Source organism: Furipterus horrens, unplaced genomic scaffold, assembly GCF_987537825.1.
Source record: "Furipterus horrens unplaced genomic scaffold, mFurHor1.1.pri manual_scaffold_1, whole genome shotgun sequence".
Classification (NCBI taxonomy): Eukaryota; Metazoa; Chordata; class Mammalia; order Chiroptera; family Furipteridae; genus Furipterus; species Furipterus horrens.
The window spans coordinates 29,501,178-29,513,197 of record NW_028327171.1 but is presented as its reverse complement, the minus strand read 5'-3'; the positions used below and the strand labels follow the sequence as shown (position 1 = coordinate 29,513,197).

Genomic DNA, 12,020 nt, shown 5'->3' with positions numbered 1-12,020 from the left:
ACGCTAAGGCAGTGGGCTAGACAGCAGGATCTGGGATGCTTTATAGAAATAAATGATTTCCACACAGTTTATTTTGAGAAGATAATTTTACCACTTTTTTTTTTTTTTTCAATTTCCCTGTTTGGAAAGGGAAGGAGATGGGAAAGATAACAAGCTAAGAATAGAAATGGGTAGAAATTCTAGATTCTAAGAATCACTCATAGCTGCTAAAGAATTAAACATTTGAAACCAAATTTAGAAACACTTTTCTGGCAATGGTTGGATAAATAGTAAATAAGACATTATCATTTTAAAGGGCAAATGAATACTTTTGAGATCTAGTCTTAAAAGTGATTTACAGTTAAAGCTGGGAAATCACGTGCATTCTATTTTCTTGAAGTGATTATTCCTCAGAGGATTTTATTTAATAAAATAATGTATTTTTGTTTCAACTGATGACACCTATCATTAAATTATTACAGTGACAATATTATACTATAAAATATGAAACCAAGGAAACCACTCCCCTTTCTTCTCATACTATAATGTGTTCATAACAATTTTGTGCTCTAAATATGCTGTCTTTTTTTATAAATGTCATTAATACTATAAAGTTAAAAGGTATGAAAATTATAAAAAGAAATAATAGAAAACTATGTTAATAATCTTAAAAATGTCTGATTGAATTAGAGGGTGATATTGGAAACAGAACATTTTCATGAATAAAAAATATAAAAATATGTGTGAAATTATAGCTTCCTAAGATCTTCTTCCTAATTTTTTTAGGTATGATGGAATTTAGTCTCTTTGGAATATCATATGTAAGTGACTCTATTCATTTAATATTTATAACTCATAAATATTAAGGAAAAACTGAAATTTAATTAAATATAAAAATGTATTTTAGACTGGAGCAGATATCTGTGGTTTCTTCAATGATTCAGAATATCAGCTCTGCACCCGCTGGATGCAACTTGGGGCATTTTATCCATACTCAAGAAATCACAATGTTAAAGGTACTAGGGTATGTAATTATTGCATTTATTCTTCTCCTTATCCCCACACTAAACATACAGGTTTTTGAATTTACCTTGCTGATTTCCAGATGAATACTTTTAATTGCTGCACAGTTACTGAGAATTTCTAAGCTCATCATTTTGAGAATTTTCTAGCTTGGGTTCCTCTTTATACTTTTGGGTTGAAGACACGTTAGATTGCATTCTTACTGCTGTTCTATATAATTTTGGAGTACTCAGGAAAAAAAATTGCCTCTGGAACTTCTTCCAAACCAGAAGGGAACAATAAGAAAAGCAGTTTCAAACTAAGTAATTAGAAGTGAAAGCCGTTTGAAATACTAGTATCAATGCATGAAATAGAAAGATTTAAAGTGGCATTATGTTAAAAAAATGAGTTCAGAAATTGAGAGAAAAAAAAAGGAAACAGTGAACACTTCTGTGTGGTGATACAGCTATACACATTTAAATAAGTTGTCTTAAGGAACTTTTGAATGACGGAGAGTTTAATACTAAAAATTATGGAAAAGTATGAATGATTAGAGGCAGTGTTTAACTAAGCACTAAATTTTGTAACATTGACTTTCAGTGAAGTACAGAAAAAAGATAAATTATCAAAAGTACCTTATGGAAGGCCTGCAGATAGAGCTGATCTTTAAAGGATGAGTTTGTAGCCATAGTAAATGAATGGTAGACCTCACCATGTCCTTGAACTCTTTGTGTCATTCTTGGGAGGATTTAGTGCAGAAAATGAAAGTGAAAATATATTTAAAATAGAAAGGCAGTGTGGGACCATATTTTGGAAGAATTTGAAAGTTGAGCAATAGAGACATAAGTTGATGGAAAAGAATATTTAACAGGAACTCTTGTTATCAATAACACAATTTAGAAAGCTGTGATATTAGGAGACTGGGGTATGAATCAATAGAAATCTGAATATGGATTCTTTCAACAAGTACTCACTGAAAATCTACTAGTTGATATTTACAAAACCCCTGCCTTACTGATTCACATAATGTAGGAAGGATTGTGGTAATGAATAATTATGCACATATATATTTATACATATTTTATACATTTATATATTTCGATAAAATATCAGGTGCAAATAAATACATATGAACGAAAAATAGAATATGCTAAAGTGATAGAGATTTATGGGTGCTCTGTTTTAGAAAGGGTATCAGGGAAGTTCACTCAGATGAAGTCATATTAGAATTAGTGCAGAGACTTGAGCTGGGGAGAGCAGCTAATATAAATATATTGAGGGAGAAAATTCCATTTGGGAGGGAATAAGTGAAATAACCCAAGATCGGAATTGACTGGAGTTTTGGGGAAGATGAAATGGAAGGGAGAAAAAAGACTAAGGAAATATTTCTAAATAAAAATCAAAAGAACCAAAACCTCAAGTTAAGTTTAATTATGAGGTAATATAATTGAATTTAGGAAAGTATGGTTTATAATATATGCTTGTATTTCAGCAGTTTCAAAGTGAAATAATATTGATGAAGTCCATAAGTAACAGATATGATCTTTATCTCTTTCTTCTTGCTTGACTTTGAAACTTGTCACAATAGGATCAGATTTAGTTCAGTAGTTCTTGGAACATTTAATTTTTAAGTATGCTCTTATTCCAACACTATCATCAATGCTTGATGATAACACCGAGTCATCATCAAGCATTCTTACTCCTAAAATCTAGAAGAGTTGGAATCTTCATAGATATGAGGAAGCTCTTAAAGACCCTATTCTTGTTGATATCAACCAAAAATATTGAAAGTGTTGCCTCTGAAGTTATTCAGCGGCCTTATTTGTTCCCTGGTAAAGATAATCACTAATCACTTTAACTATGTATTATTTTTAACCAGTTTAATGCAAAAATATTTTAAGCAGGCTTTTAATCTTCCAAATACTAATTTTAGTCTTTTTTTTTTTTTTTACCTAGAATGTATATTCTAGAACAGACTTGGGCATGGTCTTTTCTCTTGTCCAATATTAATTAAGTCTTCTCATCCTCATATATAATTAGTTCTGTAGTAAAATAATTTACTTATTTCTCATAAGAACACACAATGTGAGTGTTACTGTGATGGGCTCTGCATGTCTTTATTTATTTCAATCCATTTTTGTATGGCATTTCATTTCTTTCTTAGACTTTTCACTCCTACATTGTATATCGTCATAATTGACAATGTATTTGTTACCTATTCAAATCTGAACTGCTCTTTACATATGATAACTTAAACTAAATCAAACGAGGAATTTAATCTGCATTTTTCTTATTAAATGTTAATATTGTGCTCTCTGTATGAGATAGAAACATTATTGCACAACATTTTTGTGCTGATAATATAAAGTGCAGAATAGCAAATTAATATTATTCTTTACTTTTCATCCTCCAAACATGCATTTGAAAATTTTTTTTTAAACAAAGACAAAAGTTTATGATTATTTCAATGTGGTTTATTTCAGAGACAAGATCCTGCTTCCTGGAATCAAACTTTTTCTGAAATGGCAAGGGATGTTCTAAATATAAGATACACTTTATTGCCCTACTTCTATACACAGATGCATGAAGTTCATGTTCATGGTGGCACTGTTATCCGACCTCTTTTGCATGAGTAAGTGCAAAATTTTTTTTCTACCACAGAAGGATAGCTTTCATTTATTTTACTCAATAGTAGCTTTCAGTACAATGTAGAATATTCTTACTTGGAAAGATGGACCTTGAACATATCATGCTTAGTTTTTCATTGTTATTTTAGTGTACATTTTGGGTTAACAAACATTTTCATAAAGAATCTTCTGATAGATAGACTATATGCCATTAAAATAAAACAAAGTAATTCATTACTAAAAGAACTAATTATTCTTCTTAGGAATACCTACTGTACACCAGGTATTGTTGTTGATAATTTTCATATCTTATTACATTGAGTATTTTCAAAAAGTTTTCTATATAAATATTATTGTCCCTATATTATGATTAAATTAGTTACAGTTTACAGCATTTAAATAAATCAACCATATATAAGTTCCTAATTGAAGATCTCACACCTTTCTGTACTGTAGATGTTACAAAAAGCAAACAGACACATGTTCAACAAAGAAACCCTTGAGAAAATCATACCGAGGCGAGACCTCAAAAAAACAGAATTTATTTGTAAAAAAATGTCCACCTATTCTTACATGTTTAAACTTTAGTCACCTTCAAAGTACTCTTCATTTGATTCAATACACTTATTGAAACTTTTTGTCGACAGCTCAAAAATAGTTTTTGAACTTGTTGATTTTGATGACTCTTAGTGTTTCTGCCAGTTTTTGTTTTACCTCTTCCACATTGGCAAAATGTTTCCCTTTGAAGACTTTTTTTCATCCAGGGAAACAAAATTAAGGTGCTCTGGGAGAGGGGGAGGGGCAGGTGAATAGGGAGCCTGGGGCATAGACATCATGCCTTTTTTGGTCAAAAACTTCTGAACACTCAGCACAGCGTAGGCAGGTGTGTTGATAAGTCACCCATCATGAAATGGGTAAACACATTGAAAGGGTCTCCAAAAATAATTCACTGAAACCAAATGCAGCCTCACAACAACACCAGCTGGTACACTAATACAGATGGGTTCAAAGAACACTTACCTAGCAGGGGAAGCCTGTATTACAAGTGGCCTGCCTTCCGGAAGATAATTCTGTTTGGGGGGGTTCCCCTCACAGTACATTTAGCTTCTGTGTACCCTATATTACCAGAGTAATTGAAAAAAGTGATTTGTTATATTTCACTATTGACAAATCAATAAAAGTACACAACATATATATTTACACGAATTGAACAGTAGTAACCAAGGTAAAATTATGAAAATAATAAGTTGATCAAAATGCCTTAAGTCTAGATTCAAATTATTCTCTCTAGTTGCTTTATTAAACCACAGTCCCTTTTTTCTTTCTAATAATGTTTTATTAACCTCTTGTCTTTTTCATTTCTACACTCACTCCCTTGGTCATCTCCCTACTAACTTCCCAGACTAATTAAAGTATTAGATCTGGACTGAGTCTCCAAGCAGAAACATTATTATTAGCTATGGAAACTCTTGTCCTGTGAAAATACCTGGGTCTCTGCTTCCTTTGGAAGTTCATTGGAAAGTAAACTCAGCAATCCATCTTGGCATTAATCTCACTTTGTTGTAAAACGAAACAAACAAACAAAAAAAACAATATTACACTTCCATTTTAATTAAATTAAAAGTGTAGATATTTAATAGTGTCTATTCTCAAACCATAAAAAAAAATTTCATTTCTTCCAACCATTTATATCTCCAATCCAGAAACCAAGTAATATATGAAAGAACCTTTAAAGACATGTAAATCCACTTTTCATTGAAATCTAATTAAAGGATAAGCAAATTCTTTAAAGTTACCAATCATGATGCTTATAACACACTTGTCTCCCATTTCTTTTCCAGGGTATTTATAATTCTTACTTTCTAGTTTTTTGGTGTTCTGTTACTAGTTAATATCTATACCTCTATGTTATCTTTAAAGGAAATTTCTTATTAAGTAGTATATGATCAATACAAATATCTACATTTTGTGAGAAGCTTAGTTATAGTTTAGATTTACTCAAAGTATTTTGTATTTTTTATTGAATTCCAAGTTATAGGACTGTTTATTTTTTTATAGTTTAATATTCATTTCAATCCACAAAATCCATCCTGTAAAATGTGATTTTAATACTTATTTTATAGTATTCATTAGAGATAAAGTTCTTTGAATAAACTATTTGTAAATATTTTGTCAAGGTTCTATAATGAGAAGCCAACCTGGGATGTATTCAAGCAGTTCTTGTGGGGCCCAGCATTTATGGTTACCCCTGTATTGGAACCTGTAAGTTCTACCACATAGTTTTATTCATAAAATAATTTTCATAATTTGTATGGTTTAATATCTATACTTTTATTTTTTATTCAATCTTTATTGTATTTATTGTATTTTTTCCATTACCATTTAGTCTCCTCATATCTTCCTTCCCGCAGTGATCACCACACTGTTGTCCATGTTCACGAGTCCTTACCTGGAGAACATTATACTTCGTGAAATAAGAGAGTCAGAGAAAGACAAATACCCTACGATTTCACTCATATGTGGAATCTAATGAACAAACTGAACGAACAAGGGGAATGGGGAAAAATTCATAGATGGAGAGCAGGATGACAGGTTGGGCGTTGGAGGAGTTTAGGCACAGAGGGATTGAGCAAAAATAACTGTATTTTTAACTTTCAGAATACTTCCACTGTACAAGGCTACATCCCTAATGCTCGGTGGTTTGATTACCATACGGTAAGTAACTAAGGAATTCTTAGGAATTAGTTAACTAGAGATGGGTTTAAGTTTGATTCTTACTTTTTCATTAATGACATATTTAGTTCATTTTCCATTTAAAAGGAGTAAATTATTTCTTGGTAATTATATCTGAATCAGATTAACATACAGTGAAAGAGAATATATTCTGCAATAGTTGATTATGTAGTCATTTATTTACTTTACCAAATAAACATAGGAAGTAAACATTGTACAGCAACAGGTTATTGCCCTTTATTGGCTGTGTAAAATGATCATTAAAGGCAATACAGTCCTCCTAAAAACACTGTACATCAGGAATAGCTTTTGTGACCTTTCAAAAACCTGCCCATGTGAGCACCACACAAACAAGTGGTGGTAAATCCCTTTCAAAACTATCAATAAACCGAGAACCGAATATATGCTTTAAACAACATGATCTTCTGAATAAAGGTTGATTTTAAAATTGCAAGTGTATCATTTGATTATATAAATGAGTCTCCTCAATTTCCAATTTTGCTAATAATTCTACTTCCCACTGCTTTTGTTCTCCCTTCCAACCCTGTCATTTCCAGGGTAAGGAAATTAATGGCACAGGAACGTTTAAAGAATTTGAAACTCCTCTAAACAAAATAAACCTTCATGTTCGTGGTGGTTACATTCTACCTTGCCAAGAACCTGCGCAAAACACATTTCACAGGTAAACAAAGTGTTTAGAGCTCAGATTAAATTTTAAGATGTATCATGTAGAATTGTCAAGGATTGGGAAGAATCTGAGATTCTATCCTACTTCTAAGCTTACAAGTTAGCCTGTCAGTTACATGGAGCTGGGTCAGAAGCGAAGACCTATTTTTACTCATGGCATACCAAGAAAAGTGACTTTCATATTTACTTCAGTTTTCTCTGTCCTCCAAGTCCCATGGAAGTGACATGGAGTGGTTCATTAAATGCTTCACATGCAAGAAGTTTGTATCACAGCTAAGGAACTCCAAGCTCAGGGGAACTCGGTATTTTTTATAATGGACTGTAAGCAAACCTGTTCACTCTTTGTTTTGAATTATTTTATTGAAAAGGATTTTAAATAATTAAACAAAAACTGCTCTGTAATCCAATGCTGTTTGCTTCAAAAACATCTTTTAAAAGATAGTTAGGGGGAAAAAAATGTCAGTGCTTCTGTATTCAAGATATACAAAAACTTGGGAGACTCATGGAAAATCATTTCCAAGCATGATTATTTTATCTTAGAGTAAGAGAGTTTTTTCAGACTAATATACCAATTAAAACAATATATTCTGTATAAATATGAAAAGGCAAGGACAAATGAATGTCCTTTTTTTTTTTTTTTTTAATTACTGCCTTACATAAGTCCTCATCTTTTTCTGCCTCTGACATTTGGAAGAAAATACCATTTACTTCATAAAAACATGATTTTTAAATGAACTTTTTTAAAACTTTAAGCATATATTGATCAGAGGGTTTCTCTTTTCTTCCATCTTTTCTGTTCCCCTATTCTGCCTCTCTCTTTCAGTCCTGTAAATATTCTTTGACTCACATTTGTCAATGAAAATGTGGATATCTATCAGTTATTTCACTGCTTCTTCAGACCCACAGGTGAACCAGATGGGTTTCTTAGTAGTCTCTTTCCATATAAAAGTAAAAGATAACTTAGGTTTTCTACCCATTATTATTTCTAACTAATTATCTGGTTAAGACCCATTTCTCTTCATTGCTCCAGAACCCTCTGCCTGGTATTTTTCAGCAATATGTCCAATTCACCAGGGATCATGGGTCCATTTTGTCTCCTGTGACTAATGTAAGAGTGAATCTTTTATACCAGCCGTGGAGTCTGTGTTTCAACTACTTAAATTCCTAGGTTAGACAATCAGATTTGAGAGGACTTAGTCCCTCTGTCTCTTCTCTTCTCATACTGTATCCACTCTCTTAATCATCTATGTGCTCACAAATCCAGTTAACAAGAACAGTCTCTTTCAACTTAATGGAAACATTTAGATCCATTTCTATCAATATTCTGCCGTGATATAAAATAAAGATGAGGAAAATGATTTTATATAAAAAATTAGTGCTTCATGGAGGGGACCATTCAAGTTGTTTCTTAAAAAATCCTTTTGTTATGCAAAAAAGGAAAGAGGCTATTGTGTTTGTGTGCATATGTGTGTTTGAGTGTGTCAAAGATAAAAGTAAATAGGATATTGGGTTTAAGTATGTACAGGATAGGGAAAAATAGGTTTATATTTGTGAGTACACAAACTATTTTATTCTTTTATTATTATGTATTAACTACTATACTATTTTGGCCCTGGCTGGTTTAGCTCAGTGGATTGAGCGTCGGCCTGCGAGCTAAGTGTCGCTGGTTCAATCTTCCAGTCAGGGCACATCAGAGAAGGAAAACTCTGATTCCAAAAAAACCTCCGCTGCCTTCCGGCATACCTCTTCAGGGGAAAGGCTAAGGGAGTAAACCCCGACAGAAAATCCGGAGCCGGAGTCCCTAAGGCGGTTTGACGTTGTAGTCAACACCAGCAACTCCTGTGGCGCACCTGAAGCCAAGCTGTATTGACTCCGTCTTTCCCTTGGACCCTTCAGCTGCGAAGAGAGGGGGGGTCTGCTGCATGGGCAACAGCAGACCCTCCATATCACCCTGCCCAGGCTCTGTAGCTTCAGCGTCATCGCAAGATGTCAATTCAACACGGGAGGAGACAGATACGATGTCACTCCCGAGTCGGACTGCACAGCCATTCTCGGCGGTGCAGATAGACTCTTGAGAAGCTACACCCTCGTCTCTCGAGACGGACGGCTGCCGACGACGACTATACTATTTCCCATAAGAACTATTATAAACCCTCTTTTGCTTCACCCTGTATATAAGATAAAATGCAAGTTGTAAAATTCTTTTAAATATGTTTTAAAATATGTTGCAAAATTGTGGGTTAAACCAGAGTTTTAATGATGCTAATAAGGTACTTATCTCTAAACCAGTCAACTGAACTGAAATACATACAGGCACTCATGTTAAGACATACTAACATTTTTACATGCAAAATATCAAGATGCTATGAATATTTAAATTTTATATATTCTGGTGTTTTAGGAGAATTCCATGGCAGTACAGTCTTAAATATTTGTGATAGGAAAAAGCAGATAGCTAAGCATAATTTATCTGAGAAATCCTTCCTTAGCAATATGAAGCTATTAAACAGTCTCTCTTGTACAGTGAAGATAGAAGCAAATATTTAGCTCCCAGACAGTCCATTGTATCCACAAGCTTAAGAGATATTGTCCATTCCAATGATCAGACCTACAACTTGCTGGCTATTCTCCACATTCTTATTAATAATTGCCTATGATAATTCAGTGATTTATATATGGAAATATGAGGAAGACATAACGTATCTGAGATAAAAATAAAAATACCATTAAAATAATTTTATGTTTAGTGACCAATGGCAGAATTACCATTATAAAGAACAAATATGTCAATAAACTTAATATGGTTTTAATTGTTATAAGTGAGGCCACTTCTTTTTATTTTTTTTTATTTTTTTTATTTTGGTTTTTCAATTACAGTTGTCCCCTTTTCCCCTAATTTCTCTCCCCCACCCAACCCACCCCCTCTCCCGCAATCATATCCCTCCCCGTTGTCCATGTCCATGAGTCTTTTATACGGGTTCTTTGACTAATCCCTTTCCTTACTTATCCCCCTTCTCTCCCTCTCCCCTCCCCCATATTGACTGCTATTCTGCTCTTTGTTCTATTTAGTTCCTTTGTTTGTGTTGTTCGAGGCCACTTCTAATTCATTACAGTAGGTGAACTTTTGAGATAAAAAAGCATGCATGATATTGTTATTAAATATCAAGGATTTTATACTTCATTCTCATGAACTCATAATAAAAAGTAAAGTGCTTAATTTTCTTTGCCTAAAACAGTGTTCATTCCCCTTGATGTTCCTAGTTGTGTTTGCTTGGATACTTATATGGATGTCATATCATAACAAGGCACATGCTACTCTATATACATTGATAAAATGATATTTCTTTCTTATAGTCGAAAAAATTACATGAAGCTCATTGTTGCTGCAGATGATAATCAGATGGCACAAGGATCTCTCTTTTGGGATGATGGAGAAACCATAGGTAAGTGTTTCATTTGGGAGATAAATATAATTGATGATATACATATATTATCATATTACTTTTATGTTAATTATCATGACACTTTGGAAACTAAATAAATCTAATAAAAGGTAAAATAGTTTAATAAATAGTTAAATCAAGTTTTGAAATAGTTTTGTAATTATTTAAAGAATTTTTTATCATACATATAGTTAATCTCTCTGTTAAATGTCTGGATAACTAGGAGATTTGTGTGGGCAGAGATTTCATATCAATCATTTTTGTTTTCCTAGAAGGTATTCCAGTGCTGTTCACATAGTAGACTTTCACTTTGTGTGTGGTCAATTGGGCTGAAAATCTACTTCCATTTCTATACACTATTAAAACATAAAGGTACCTCTAAAACATGAGATAGTTCAGCAACAAAATTCAAGCTTGGTTTCTGTACTTTATAGTGATTTTTTTCTATGTTTTGTTTTTAATATTCAACAGTTTTGACATGAAAAGTTTACGGATTTAAACTTAAATATATGTTTACTCTATGACTGTTCATCAAGGCCAGACTAAAATGCTAACCTTTCAGTAGTATGTGCTCTGCTAATCATTGCTATCAGAATCAGCCGGGTAGTTTGTAAAGAATGCAGATTCTGGTGCCCATTCAAATATCTTTTATTTGGCCCAAGAATCTGTGTTTCTGTGAAATGTCCCTGGGTAGAAAGTTAGGTTTACAATATTAGCTCTACTAGATGGGTATTTAGAACATTCTCTAGACAAAAAATTTACTCATAAAACTAACATCTGTGTGGAGTTGAAGTTCTCATAACCAGTTCACTGCAATTTAAATAAATTATGCATAGATAAGAGATTTTTCATTAATAACAAAGACATATCTTTCTTCATTTCAGGTATATCATAATTAATATTCTGCAACCATAAGAACAGAAATCTATAAGTAAATAGATTACGTTAGAAAGTTGATATAAGAATCTTATGGTAGTAAAAAATATCTTTTAAATTAAAAAATAACAGCAAACCTCTCCCTAGTATTTTTTGATATAGAAGTTGAAGAATCAATTACTTAAAACCTTATGCTTGTAGAACCCTATCCTTCATTAACACATTAACTGAGGTACTACTTACCTTTATCCTATTGAAGTTTCATTGCAGATTTTTTTTCTTATCACTGGAAAGTAACTAAACATACTTTACTTATTTCTTAATGATCTTTTCATGCAGGCAAATCAAATGGTTCTGGCCAATAATATCCATTTTTTTGGCTTGTATTTAGTTATCTCACCACATTTGTTATAATTAAATTAAAAAAAATTTAAATTCCCTATAATTTCTTGAGCAATTAGCAACAATACAAAACAAATGCTCAAAGCCTCTGGATTTATTAGATCTGAATCATCAAAGAAGTCTTCTATTTCAGCAAGCTTGCCAATCTAATTGCTAGGCCCCTATCTAAATGATTTTCTCCTTGAAGTATAATCAGACTTTATGGAATGATATTATTTTCTGACTTATTTTTTTTTCAAATAAAATCAAAGATAAGTCAAAATAAAAATAT

General features: G+C 32.4%; 1 protein-coding gene across 1 annotated transcript in view; it reads left to right on the top strand.

Annotated features, from left to right (window-relative positions):
- SI (sucrase-isomaltase) overlaps positions 1-12,020 on the top strand; it is a 96,197-nt gene that overhangs the window by 76,878 nt on the left and 7,299 nt on the right. The window contains exons 39-45 of the mRNA XM_090273460.1: positions 766-800; positions 887-1,003; positions 3,465-3,613; positions 5,786-5,870; positions 6,267-6,323; positions 6,899-7,023; positions 10,383-10,471. Of these exons, the coding sequence (XP_090129586.1) occupies positions 766-800; positions 887-1,003; positions 3,465-3,613; positions 5,786-5,870; positions 6,267-6,323; positions 6,899-7,023; positions 10,383-10,471 (657 nt within the window). The remainder of the gene's footprint in view (positions 1-765; positions 801-886; positions 1,004-3,464; positions 3,614-5,785; positions 5,871-6,266; positions 6,324-6,898; positions 7,024-10,382; positions 10,472-12,020) is intronic.